Below are 14,210 nucleotides of genomic sequence, written 5' to 3' on the forward strand. Positions count from 1 at the left end.
AAATAATCTTGGAACAGCAATGTGATTTAAAAATTAAAACATACATCACAACCCACTAAAACATGTCCTCACTTTTTCTTACTGCTGGCCTCGTGGTTGTCTTTGCTTTCTTCATTGCTGTCTCCATTATGTTGTGGTTGATTATTGTCTTGAGCATCCGATCCTCCATTTAGAGTCTTTGAACCTTTATAAAGATTTCAATGGAAAAACTGTTAGAGAGACCCAAAATCAAAAATAAAACATAGTCCCAAAGTTTCTAATACTGTATTTTATTTGAAATTACATTGTAATCCTTTGGGTAGACAAGGCACAATAAGAAATGGGGTTATGACATATATCTATCCATATAAGAAGTAGGTTACTAATCTGATTATTCCATTTGTTACTGTTATCAGGAACACGAAAGGGTGGTACAACTCTTTGGAGCATTATGATTTATTCTAGTTCTTAGAAAAAGCAGTGTGAATCACAGTAAGATTTTGTATTTAACAACAAAACGTGGCAAAGTAGTTAATTAACATGATTTCGTCTCTTATGACAAAATGATGAGGGCTTCCCAGTAAATATTATTTCATTAACAAATCTCTAAGGAGACCTATATCATTCCCTAATAAGTGAGTAAACAAAATTCAACTCCTTTGGAACATTTTTTTTCTACTTTAAGCAGTTGCTGCTAAGATGTTTTAGTACCGTGGAATTGGGGAAGCTGCTAATTTTGGGGAAAGTGGCTAATGGTACAGGCAGACCTCGATTTATTGCGCTTCACTTTGCTGTGCTTCGTAGATACTGCATTTTTTTTTTTTTTTACAAATTCAACGTTTGTGGTAACCCTGCATCAAGCATGTTTATCAGCACCATTTTCCCAGCAGCATTTGATCACTCCACTTCTCTGTGTCACATTTTGGTAATTCTCACAGTATTTCAAACTTTTTGACTCTTGTTATATTTGTTATAGTGATCTGTGGTCAAGTGATATTTGATGTTACTACTATGACTCATGACTCACTGAAGGCTCAGATTTGTTAACATTTTCTTAGCAACGAAGTATTTTTTTTATTAAGGTATGTACATTGTTTTTTTAGACATAATCCTACTGCACACTTAACAGATTACAGTATAGGGTAAAAAACTTTAATACACCCTGGGAAACCAAAAAACTCATGTGACTCACTTTATTACAGTAGTCTGGAACCAAACCTGTGGGGTATGCCTGTAACTATGGATTCTGTTTTAGGCGTCTGTCATATATACATCCTAAAATATTTATGATTGAAATAGTGTATCTGGAATTTGCTTCAAAGTAATCTTCAGGGGTGTCACAGAGAAACTTGATGGGGATATAAAAAAGCAATGCTCATGTATTGATAACTGCAGAAGCTGAGTGATGGGGACATGGGAAGTTCATTTCCCTCGACTATCTGTGTAGGTTAGAAATGTTTCCTAATTTAAATGGAAAAAGAATAGCAACGACTACTACTACTAATTTAAACTTGATGAAAAAGAAACCCAGAAGCTAAGGCTGATCATGTTCTGCTAAGGGCGTTATGACACTTTCTCATCATTCAGTATAGATAAGGTATTAATAGGATTAAATATTGAAGCCATTTTTTAAAAGTAGTTCCAGCGAACAGTTACCACATACCTGTTTGTTCCTTTTCTAGCTTTTTGTTTGGCCCTTTCTTCCCTTGATCTTTGGTTTTATTTGCTTCCTCATGCTGTCTTTGTTCGGCAAGAGATTTATTCAGCACTTGTGTGATCACAGAATCTCCTTCGCCAACCAAAAACATGTTCTTAAACTTGTTATACAACATTGTAGACTTTTCCATGATAACCTGACTAACTTTGAATCGCCGTATCTGAGAAAACAAAACATATAATTTTCTTAATTTTTTAAATGTTACTTAATGAAGTGGTGATAATGAGGAAATTTTAAAAATCCACATGACTCAAGATCACTTACTTTTTTCAGTGTTGTAATCATCTCTGTGTGTTTTTGAGCTTGCTGCATTGTGACCTGAAGTGAAGCAAGTTCATCCAAGGCCTCAATACATCTGTTCACATCCTTCATGACAAAATAGTAATTTCGTAACTGTTAATTACCACAACCCATATAATCTATTTCTAGAGATTACTTTTAAAATCTCAAATAACAAGGCAGTACAAAATAACCAGTAATAGTCTGTTATCTCAAATTTACACACTTATAAAATCGTGAGAAAATAAAATATGAAGCTATAAAAGCAGCACTGTATTTTTAAATGAGGTATTAAACACTTACAAGATTATCAATTTTGAGTGAATTTTTAATTTCAGCATGTATCCTTTGAAGTCGAGAATCCATTGATGTTTCTATAAATTAAAATGTGAAACACAGTAAATAGATTTTCCAAAACCAGTATTTTTGTATAATCTAAGCAAAGTATAATGGAAAGATTTGGTAAATTTATAAAAATGTTCTTTGTAATCTGCCTACATCATTAAGAAGTTATCTGCCATTTTTAGTATTTAGGAAACCAACATTCATCATATAAGCAAAGAATCACCATCTAGCTGCATGTTGCTAAAAAAAACCAGTCTGCATCCAATAACTCCTCTTCTGCAATCCTTAAGGCACTGCTTCATCCTTACACATTTAACCAAAACTAAAAAATCCATCTGAAACTAGATTTGTCAGAAATTGTAAAACATCTAGCTTTAGGCCATGTTATAAAAATCTGACTTCATCATATATTGAGCAGTAAAATAATAAACGACTCCTTAGCAAGTTCACCTGATAACACTTAAAAACAATGCAAGGTATATAGAATCCATTAGGGATGTGAAATGTGTACTTGGAGGATAAGAACATAAAATGACCAGTTTCAAAACCTATACAGTTAAGTGTCTGTAAAACTTCCTTTCTGTGTAGAATACAATTTTATACATCTTAGAAAGTGAAATAACTAACCTCGCTTCTTCTCCACTTTCTTAACTTCTGGCTTCTTTCCTTCATCTTTATTCTGCCTACCAAATGTTAACACAAATATTTCAAAAACATTGGAACTTTGTGACTGGTTACCAAATGCCCACAATCCCTTATGTAAAAGTTAAAATTTTTTTTATTTAAAATAGTCAGTGGCCTAGATCACAAGGAATTGACTGTAATTTTTAGAACTCGGTAATGCCACATTAGTATTAATTAGTATAAATATAAGCAAAACTCAAAACGTAAAAATTAACATGCTAAAGTAATCTAACAATTTAATTTTACAGTGGCATTACAAATAAATTTTAATGGCTGCCTCGGTGAAATTTTGTTCCAACAATACTGTGTTAAATGTTAAAAGACCAACTTTAGGGTCAGTGGATAAACAGGCCATAGTGGGAAGAGAATGCCTATGTTTCATGAATTCTACATCACAATTATTTTTTAAAATAGCACATCAAAATAGACTGATTTAATTGTTCCCACATCTCCCAAGGGTAGATAATTTGAGGGGTTCAAAGTTAGTTTCAGGGTTAAATAGACTGTTTATAATACTACTAGATTAAAATGGTGTGGGATTTTTTTTGTGCCAAAATATCAAACTTAAATGACATTCACTAACATTTACATACCATTTCACAAATGAAAAGGTACCATTTTACTGTAAATCACAAAAATAACTATTTAAAAATGAATTCTTAATAATTTCTAGTACCTTGACTTGGGAGTTCGGGCCCTATTATAATAAACCAATTGAAATAGACAAGAACAAAAAAATATCTAAAAATCAGGTATTTTTTTTAAAAAACTTTATTTTAAAATTTTGGTTACAGTTTCATTTTTGTTTTCTTAACAAGTCTACTGTTTAATCTCTCAGGATTAAAAAACAATGATTAATCTTCTAAAGAACTGAACAACAAAGGAATGTCAAGGGGAAGGGCACAACTGCCCCATTCTCTGGGGGTATAGTAGCTACTCCAGTTTAACACCTAGCTTCAAAACAAAATGAATTTTTATATTTTCTAAATGAAATAATGTACAACCACCATCTTCATCTGAGCTTATTATAACTTTCAAACACAAAGCTTCATTTTAAGCTTGGTAAAAAACTTTTTTAACAGGAATGATGGCCGACCTTAGTATGTAGTGTGTATCTTACAGGAAATGTTTTTTAACAATCATTAACACAGTAATAATGCCATTAATGAAGTCCTCAATTTAGAATCTGGAACATTCTTCCATCAAGGGGGGGGAGGGGGAAATTCAGTCCAATGAGTCTGTCTCAAGATCTTCATCTCTTGTTTGCTCCACTTGTATTCTCTTTTCAGTAACTGGATTAATGCTTTGAGCCCAAAATGAGATATATTTTTTATTACTGTAGATTACATGTTGTTTGGCTGGGAATACAATACAATAAACTTTATTTTGCATAATGCATTTCATACAAGCTGCATCTGAAATGCTTTACAGAGCAAAACTGTCCAAGTACAAAGTTTTGTAATAACAGGAGAAGGAAAGAAAACACAAATATTAGAATTTGAGAAAGTTACATTCGGAGGACATTCAAAAAGAAATTGAAACACATAAAGATTAACTGAGATACTGAAGAAGGGTTGGGCTAGATTTACTAAGCAACAGCTATTTTTATATCTTAATTTGGGGAGCACAATAAAGTTAAAAGCAACAAACAGTCCAACAACTTTTCAGTGAAAGGACAGGAAAGGATAGGTAACAAAAAATAACTCTAGTATTTACATAAATGGTCAAAGTTTAACATTAAAGGGAGTAACATTTCTGAGCTTTAGATCAATTTTTAAATTACTCCCTCAAGTAGCTAAAACTGCTTATATATCCTCCAAAAAAACTAAGAAAGCAGATGGTCAAATGCTATACTTATCAAGAAAGACTTTCGGCTTACAGATTATATATAAAAAAAGTACAAAATTACTTAAGAATAGTTTTAAGAATTTCACTGTTTTTTATTAAGTTTGTCTTAGTGACCTAGAGCATGTTTTTAAAATCACCTCCTCACTAAAACAACAAAAAAAACAGTTTAGTCAGAATAATGCAAGACGCTTCACAAAGAAAGAAAGGCCTTTCAGAGAAAGAACTCAGAAGTGACAGTCTAAAGATAACTAGGAAAACAAATGTAATAAACATGAAGCCTAATCATCATTGGCATTGCTATTTTCTCTCTTATAAAATTATTTTATAGAATAAACTTAAAGGGGAAAGAAATTCCCCATGGTAAGTATATTGTCTCCAGGTATCAAAACTTCTTAGCTTGAACTTGATTTATATTGCACACATCTAATGCAAACCCTGTCAGCCTTTAAATTTTCTTTTACTGGCTTCTTGGGTTTCCAACTGTGCTTTTGTTATTTTTGCTGGTCTTCTGGGGGAGGGCTGCTGGTGGTATGACAAATATGGGTATTTCTTTCATTCCTTCTCCACCAATTTATTATCTTTCTCTATTTAATATTATACAAGAAAATAGTAGAGGATAAGGACATTTTCTACAAAGCCACTATAACAGTTAAGCCCTATCTGCACTTTCAGTTTAAATTAAAAATAATTCACAGGGTGATTATCTCAGTAAATTTCATCCTCTTTACTCAGGAAAGAATGAAGCCTGAAACATGATTATCATATACTGAGGACATTTTTCTAACACACTGGAAAAGTCACTTCTTTAAAAGGCTTCAGAAAGTCTGGAAAACGAGATTCTATTGTTTAAACATTTCATGCTAGCTTAAAAAAAGAAATCGAAATTTAGAAAAAGAAAATACTTACTGCTCAGTTTCCATTTGTTCCTCTTGCTTGCGTTTTCTTTCTGCTGTTTCTTTCTCATGTTGGCCTTTCAGCATATTCCTTCTATGAGCAGTTTGAAAGTTTCTTCCACCTTTTCTCTTCTGTTTTATTTGAGAATTAGGATGCTTTTAGTTAACTATCAAGTCAGTGACTAATGCTTCTATGATTATAATCTTGGGAGAAAAGAAGCAACTAGTTTTCTTAAGGGATGAATAAATTACTAATTTAAATAAAACCCTCATAATTACATGTTGTTGCTATCTAAATTTAACTTTCCCCTTGATGATTTTGGGATTTATAATCTATTTACTGCACTGCTATAGGAATGATATGCTTTGGTTAAGATGAGTTAAAATGAAGTACCTCAGGCTATTTGCCTCTGTACTATGACTTTGACTTCAGTACCTGTTTACTGACAAGTACCTGCTCAACCTACCGAATTTAGTTTTGGGGTCCTGAAGTACTAATAAATTAGATGAACATAAATGAAAGGCCTGTACAACCTGGGTCTGTAGATTTCCAAGGCTATACACAAAACTTGTGTTTTTATACAGAAAAGAACGTACAGCTTTAATGAAATTCCTAAACAACTGTTGTATTCAAATAAAGTACCACCAATAAAATGTACCCTAAATAGGCCTGAAGTGTTAAGAATTTCATTGAGGTAAATAATAAAAATCTATGTATAAATGTACCTTTTTACATCTGTCTTCACTGGTCACAACCTATCTGGCTTAATTCGCTACTTTCCTACCTTTTCTGTCAATAGGTAGGTGGGGTTACTGGAAGTTTATCATGTGACATTTAATTTCCATGTAATTGTGAAAAGGTAAGATAAACTTAGGATGTACAATAAAGTTTCAAATATGCTTTTTAACACAGGTAATTCAAGTTTATTCAGAAAGGTAAAGAAATTCATTTTAACTTTTAATCACATTTATAGACTTTCATAAAGATACTGAAACTTTCCTAAAGATTAAGAACTACATAGGAAACTAAAATAGAACAAATATTTTATTTGATATGCAAACGTTCTACCTTTTCACCTTCTTGATCATCCCCTTCCTCTTCAGAATCAGAGGTTGATGTAAGCCCTGTTTTAGCTAAATTTTTCCTTTTTGATTCAACTTCTTTTTTCCCCTCTTTTTTATCTGGCTCTTTTCTTGGCTTATCTTCTTCCTTCTGGCCCTCTTCATCCTTTTTAAGCTGCTTTTTAGGTTGTTTTTCCTCTTGCCCCTTTTTCTTACTTTTGTCTTCTTCAGTTACCCTATTTCACAGGCACAACAATGAAAAATAATCTTTTATGTATCATTAGTACTTGTCATTCAGCCACCTCTCTGAGTTAACTGAGTAAGTACTCTGGATAACAATAAGCTACATGCAGTTTGTTTTTTATTTAAAAACAAATTTTAAATATCTTTAAGTAAAATATAATGGAGTGTCATTATCAACCAATCATAAAAGGAAAACATCCTTTTAATATGAGTTAGAAGATAGAAAAATTACAGTGGCATTAGGGTAATAGAAAAGTGATTTTTTTCCCCTTTGTTTTCCATGTTTTTTGTAATGTGCCTCATTCACTTAAAAGTAATATTGAGTACTATCTCATATGCCATGGTACCGTTCTTGACTTTGGGGAACAGCCGTGTATAAGATGTGTAAGATGCCTAGATTTTATGGAGCTCATATTCTACATATTTATAAAAGTAGCCATGCTGGGAAAAATACAATTGCAGAATCGAACTGCGTAATGGTGAAATAGGGTCATTTTAAAATTTAAAGAAATATGCTTTGTAATGTAAAAGGCTCCCAACTGACACATATAATGGTAAAATATATGGCCAATTAACCTTAATATTAAATTGTTCAAGGAATTTCATTGAGACTTACACATATTATGTAATTACATCAATGGATTTGAAAGCTGGAAAGGACCCCAGATCATTTAGTCCAACCCATTCCATTTAACGAATGAGAAAATGATGGTGCAAAAGGTCAAATAGCCCAATATCTCAATTCCAAATCCACTGACCTACCAGACAACTGCTTCCTTGAACCCTTAAGATTATTAAATTGGAAAAGAAAAAAAAAATCACTTTATTTCTTTAGAAATTTTTTGTCACGTAACTACCATTGGCTATGTTTATTTTTAAATGTTATATAGGTTTCATCCTTTACTTTTAATCAATGGAAGAAAAAGCAGGCAAGTAAAATCACTTAACTTTATTCAATACTTCCACAAGGGGGCAAATATTTTAATAATGATTGTTTTGTGGAGATGGGAATAGAGAATCAAATATAAAAGGCATTCCCATGGCTCTTAATAGATATTGATGAACTGCCTCCCCCAAAATGTTACCCCCTATGCAAAGAGGCAGGTATTAAAAATAAAAATATCCTTTTAACCCAGTAAATCTGCTTCTAGCAATGTATTCTAACCAATACGTTTGCACATGTACAAAACGACACATGACAATGTCTAAAAAAATGTATCCATACAAGAAATAAACTTTTAAGAATTATGATACATACACAGTGGAATACCATGCAGCTGTTTTTCTTTTTTAAAGGTAGATTTAAGTGTATCGTTAAGTTTTTAAGAAATGGGATTATTATTTCAAAGTTTTTAAAACAGTGTCAAAGCAGAGAACTCCCGTAAACGTAACTGTCACTGCTTGCTGCAATTAAGTCTTTTCCCAATGGCCCTCCCTCCTTACCATCTTCCATGAAAAACAGACCTCATGGTGGTAATTCCCTTTTCAATAGGTCAAGGTACAATAGGAAACATATTAAAATGTTATAAAGAAAATTATAAATACATGTTAATAGCAAAAATTAATGCAAACACAACCCAAGATATCTCAGTGGCTTATAACAAATATTTTTACTTCACATGAGGATTATGAGATGGTTTCAGCTCTTCTGGACTTTATCCACTGTCTTGTCATTTCAGGACCCACAGCAAAGAAGCTGTCACTAGCAGATACACGCTGTTCTCATGGTGGAGAGCTTAAGTTTCAGAAGAGCTTATATAGTTTTGCTCTACACTCCACTGGGTTTTTGCCCAGATACAAAGCTGACAGTATCTATAACAGCCAATGCCCAGCCTACATATAGCACAAGTGAAAAATAAATATTGTAAGCTACTGGTATTTTGGGGTTGTCCATCATCAAAACCTAAAACGTTTGACACTTGCTTTGCATTTGAAACCCTAATATATTATACAATTGGTAAAACTGTCATCTGTGATAACTGGAGAGAAAACTTATTCAGTGAACTTGTGGCTCTGGGTGAAGAGGTTTCAAAATAGAATATTGGCATTTTGAGTTGATTGTTATCAACATAAATTTGATAGGGTACTTCAAGAAAGAGGTAAGTTTAAAAAATAATAGGACAACAGAGGAAGGAGAAAAAAATCCCATGCATTTCAGTGTTGAAAGTCACTTCCATCCAGTAAAAGATTTTCAAATTCAGACAAAGACTGGAGTCAAAGATCCAATCAAGGTTGTTAAGTTGCCAGCCTTTCCTTAAGAATTCAAATTGGGATACCTTGATCCTTCTGATGAACAAATGGTTCTATGAAAAAGAAACCAGGGAGTAGGTTTTCAGGAAAACCTATAAACTCAAAAGTGCTTTTAGTTAAGTATAAAAAGATAATCATGTCTGGAGAAGTCTTATGAGAGAGACCACAGCACATAAAGCTGACTAGAATTAAACAGACACACACTAACAATAAAGTATTATTACTACCAAAAGGGACGCTAGGCTGCATTAAGAGAAACTAATGGAGATTTAAAAAGGAATCTTGGGCCCAACTCTGTAAAGTATGAAAGCAGAATAAGAAAGCTGCTCAGCTAATAAGGAGGGTTAATACTTTCCAGTCCAAGAATCAGCCAAAAGCCATGGAGAGAAATGGACTAGGAAGATACTCTCAGGGAAAATTGGGACGGACCTAATCAAGGAAATATTCCTTATTATCTAAAACGGGGATCTCACAGTATTTTCCCAACAGATTTCCTGGGGAACAATGACTGCTGTGTGCCTCTTAATCTTCTCCTTGGGAATATTTATTATGGTTCCCTATCCCTCCCAGATCAATGTGCATGTATAAAAGGGAGAGGGGAGCAGATAATCTGTGTTTCAGTTCCTAAGTCTCTAGATCAAGGCCTTATGTTGATCATAAAATCCTAGACTTGATGCTTGATGCCCTTATTAGAGAAGACATCTTAGGGAGGAGATAAGTGAGATTTACTTGGTATGTTTAAAAACATAAACTCACCTGCATGTACCTAATTTCTTAATTTCACTATAGTAGTAAAAACCATGTTGTAATTTTTGGCCACTATTTTCGAGAATATTTAAACAGCTAGCTTGGCAGTAAAATAAAACTCTTTAAACATATATTGGCTGAAAAGTACCAACACTTCTATAACTGAAATTTCCAATAAAATATTTTCATTCAAAACACTGTAAAATCCATTCTTAAATGACATACTCACTTAAGCCTTTTCTATAAAATCTTTAAACACAATAGCTACAAAGTTTTGCCCTCTTTGTCTAAATATATATTCCTGCTGGTGAAGTTTCTACCCAGAAAATCCAACACAAACAAGATCCATAATGGAAGAGAAAGATGGCAAGAAAAAAAAGAACTGATTATTTTGTTAATAACTAGTTATCATTCCAAAATACTTTAAAACTTTAAATTTACAAAAATAATGTTAAGTGTTATTATTTTTTAAATAAAGATTATTCTGGAGGAGCAAGATTTGTGGAAATTGCTTCAAAAATACTTTGTCTAAAAATTCCCTTAAACAAAGGGAACTATTATACATTTTACCCTGCATTATCCAAGTATCTTATATCCTAATATACAAGAAAATGTCTTAGATTAATGAAATGATAATCGTACCAGATTTTTCTTGATTCCCTATCAATTTTAACTTTTTACATAATGAAAACTATTTTTCAACTGTTTTGCCCATAATTCTTAGAAATACAAAATAGTAATAGCAACGAACACCCTGTAAATAAAACTGGTAAAAATGCAAAGAAATTTATACATATTGAAAGTGAAATGTCTCATTTACTGCATAACTAATTATACTCACATGTCACTCTCCGAAGGACAGGGCTGTTTTACCATTTTGGGTCTGCCTCTTGGTTTTGGAATCTTGACTTCTGTAGCTGACATTCACAGGAAAAAAAATTTTGTAACTACCAGCTTTCCCGTTAAGATGTAGATCTCACATATAAAAGTTACAAATGATATATACTAAGAATATTAGTTTATTACAGATAACAATTACTTTAGGTTTTAAAAGTCATATCCCCTCCAGTGGTTCAAATGAGTTAACAGCAGAAAATTTACAAAGGTGAATCAAGAGTATTTTCAATCTGTCCTTAGTATGGCTGAGGGCTTAAAAGAACATCCCTCATTGTTGTTTAATAGGAATGTCACAAAATTCAACTTTATAGTAGATAGCAGCACTTATATTCAAATACATATTACAGTATTATTTGTATATGTATGCTCACATATTTGAAAATTTGTTATCAGAATTCACTGAATTTTCTAACAACACCATTAATGTGATCCATTACACTATTAAATTCCAAAGTAAAAATTAGGTAAATTGTTTTTTTTCTTTTGGGGTATTACTCATTTATTCCTGTTTCATTAAGAATCCTATGTTATGGGACTTCACTTCCCTGGTGGTCCAGTGGTAAAGAATCCGCCTGCCAATGCAGGGGATGCGGGTTCGATCCCCAGTCAGGGAACTAAGGTCCCACATGCTGCGGGGCAACTACTGCGTGCCTCAACTACTGAGCTAGCACACCTCAACAAGAGAGCCCACGTGCTGCAAACTATAGAGCCGAGGAGCCCTGGAGCCTGCATGCCACAGCTAGAGAGAGAAAACCCGCACACCACAACTAGAGAGAAGCCCGTGTGCCGCAATGAAGAGCCCGTGTGTCGAACTAAGACCAGACGCAGCCAAGAAAAAGAAAGAAAACAGAATACTATGTTATGAAGTAGAAAAAAAAATTGGCTCTATCTTGGCTAATATTCTTTGTTTTACTTTGTATTAGAGACAGATCCTTCCAAACTATTTCCTATTTGCCAAATTAGGAAAATACTTTAAATAGGCAGTGCTGAAGACATCTGCATATTGTACAGGCCCTAATAAAGAAAGAATGCAATAATTTAATAGCTTTGATTATTCAAATGCTGTTTTTCTCTTGTTTTCATTATGATTCCATTTGGAAAGCTTAATATTTCTAAAGTAAGAGGTAAAATAAACCCATCATTCATGGATTTTAAATCTCACCACAGCCTCATTTGCTGCTATTAAAGGAAAATGTAATGGGGATAAAACAGAAAATGAAAAAGTCTCAAGCAGTTATTTCAAATTTAAATACTTTATTACAAAGAGCAGAAACCTTAATGTTTATCTCCTTTGAAATTTATATATTACACATAACCAAGTACCTATTCCCCTATTCCAAAGTAGCTGAGGTACAACACTTTAATGGATTAGAATATTAATCACAAGACAGCTATTTAAACATTAATAATCCTACCTGCAGGTCGTCCTCTTTTAGGACTCACTTTTAGATTAACAGATGCTGTTGCTGTAGTCACTACTCCTGCCTCCTCGGTTTCTACTTGTTTTTCTGCCTGAATCACAAAGATTTAAATTAACTTATTTAGCACATAGTAGGCATTCCAAATTTAGTTCAATGGCAAAAACGTGCCACTACAGGATAACAAGTTCAAATACAAGCATAACATATATTGATCTTCATTATTTTTCAACAGTTAACTCATCAGAGTGATATCCTCAAATTTAGCTTATAATTCTAGTAAGTAATTCTAGGAAACAAAAACTCACTTTTTAGATATTCTCAACCTAAAAAAGTCATTTATAAAAATAAAATGAATATTCTTGATGTAAAATGTTAAAGTATAATGTAATTACAGTGTAATATCCCACACACTGCTTATAAATGTACTTTCATTGAGTATCTCAAAATGCTAACACTTTATATTGCGTACTTATGATGTACAACCTAAATTAATGTTAGAAAAGGCAAGAAATTCAGTTGCTGATATTTCCATTCTTTAACTTTGTTAATATGTACATGTTTTATTTTTGAACTGAGACATCTGCTGTTCTTCCCTAGGAGTTATTCTGATTTTCCATAAAGAAGGATTTACTACTGTAAAGAAATCGCAATGACCCTTTGCAAACTATAATGCCCCAGGTAATGAGACAATAGCCCCAAACGAGAATCAGTTTAATCAATTCAAGTATTAGAGTAGAACAAAGGTTAATAACCACCAATTAGAAAGGAAATGCAAACATAACATCATAATCGAAAAGAGAAAACAGGGCTTCCCTGGTGGTGCAGTGGTTGAGAATCTGCCTGCTAATGCAGGGGACACGGGTTCGAGCCCTGGTCTGGGAGGATCCCACATGCCGCGGAGCAACTAGGCCCGTGAGCCATAACTACTGAGCCTGTGCGTCTGCATCTGGAGCCTGTGCTCCGCAACAAGAGAGGCCGCGATAGTGAGAGGCCTGCGCACCGTGATGAAGAGTGGCCCCCGCCTGCCACAACTAGAAAAAGCCCTCGCACAGAAACAAAGACCCAACACAGCAAAAATAAATAAATTAATTAATAAACTCCTACCCCCAACATCTAAAAAAAATAGAAGAGAAAATAAATAGCAAAGAGAAGAATGGGAGGACTACTATGAGCTGCTCCCCCACACCCAATTATTTAGAATTCAGCCTGAACTACCTCAATAAAAATAAAGGCAATAAAGCATCATGCCAAAACTTGCATAATCCAACCTTACTGATAAAAATTTTTTTAATCTTTTAATCAATCTGATTTGCAAACACTTAAGAGGTAATGCCCAATTTTGGTAAGAATGTGGAGAATTACTCATATATTGATTAATGGTGATCAAATCAATAAACTGGTAATACATTTCTGATCATTATATCAGCAATACAGAATATGCAAATCTGACTCAGCAATCCCACTTCTGAGAATTTATCCATTTCTTTCTTAGTTTTTAAACATTATTTTTGCCTTTGTAATTGCAATATAATAATGTATATTCAAAGCATTATTAAAAGTCAAGAAACTCATCTAAGGTAACCCTTGAATTGTTCTCAAGGAACATTACAAAAATTGCTTCAAAAACATTAGCTCAAGTTGTATTTCCAATTTTAGGAACTTACAGACCACCTACCACCCCCCACCCCAATCCTGATTTGATGATAGCTCTGGAGTAGGGAGCTGGGCATCTGTTTTTATACCAAAGGTTGAGAACCCAAGACTGTATGAGAGCTCTTCTATTGAGTTAGGAGGGTGAGCAGTTAAGAGGGCAAAAGTTCTCCAAAATTCAGATCAAACTGATGA

General features: G+C 33.3%; 1 protein-coding gene across 5 annotated transcripts in view; it reads right to left on the bottom strand.

The window, feature by feature from the left end:
• Nucleotides 1-14,210, bottom strand: part of PSIP1 (PC4 and SRSF1 interacting protein 1) — a 41,507-nt gene that overhangs the window by 5,214 nt on the left and 22,083 nt on the right. For 2 of the 5 annotated variants that reach the window (XM_082656034.1, XM_082656033.1), the window contains exons 7-15: nucleotides 12,360-12,456; nucleotides 10,889-10,964; nucleotides 6,815-7,043; nucleotides 5,759-5,877; nucleotides 2,948-3,003; nucleotides 2,279-2,349; nucleotides 1,961-2,062; nucleotides 1,643-1,856; nucleotides 73-184 (exon numbers count right to left, since the gene is read on the bottom strand). In XM_082656034.1, coding sequence (XP_082512160.1) covers nucleotides 73-184; nucleotides 1,643-1,856; nucleotides 1,961-2,062; nucleotides 2,279-2,349; nucleotides 2,948-3,003; nucleotides 5,759-5,877; nucleotides 6,815-7,043; nucleotides 10,889-10,964; nucleotides 12,360-12,456 — 1,076 coding nt within the window. Of the gene's footprint in view, nucleotides 1-72; nucleotides 185-1,642; nucleotides 1,857-1,960; nucleotides 2,063-2,278; nucleotides 2,350-2,947; nucleotides 3,004-3,796; nucleotides 4,443-5,758; nucleotides 5,878-6,814; nucleotides 7,044-10,888; nucleotides 10,965-12,359; nucleotides 12,457-14,210 lie in introns of those variants that run through there. The other 3 variants (XM_082656035.1, XM_082656036.1, XM_082656037.1) reach the window with 3 other exon arrangements.

The sequence above is a fragment of the Grampus griseus genome (assembly GCF_964374135.1).
Source record: "Grampus griseus genome assembly, chromosome: 6".
Classification (NCBI taxonomy): domain Eukaryota; kingdom Metazoa; phylum Chordata; class Mammalia; order Artiodactyla; family Delphinidae; genus Grampus; species Grampus griseus.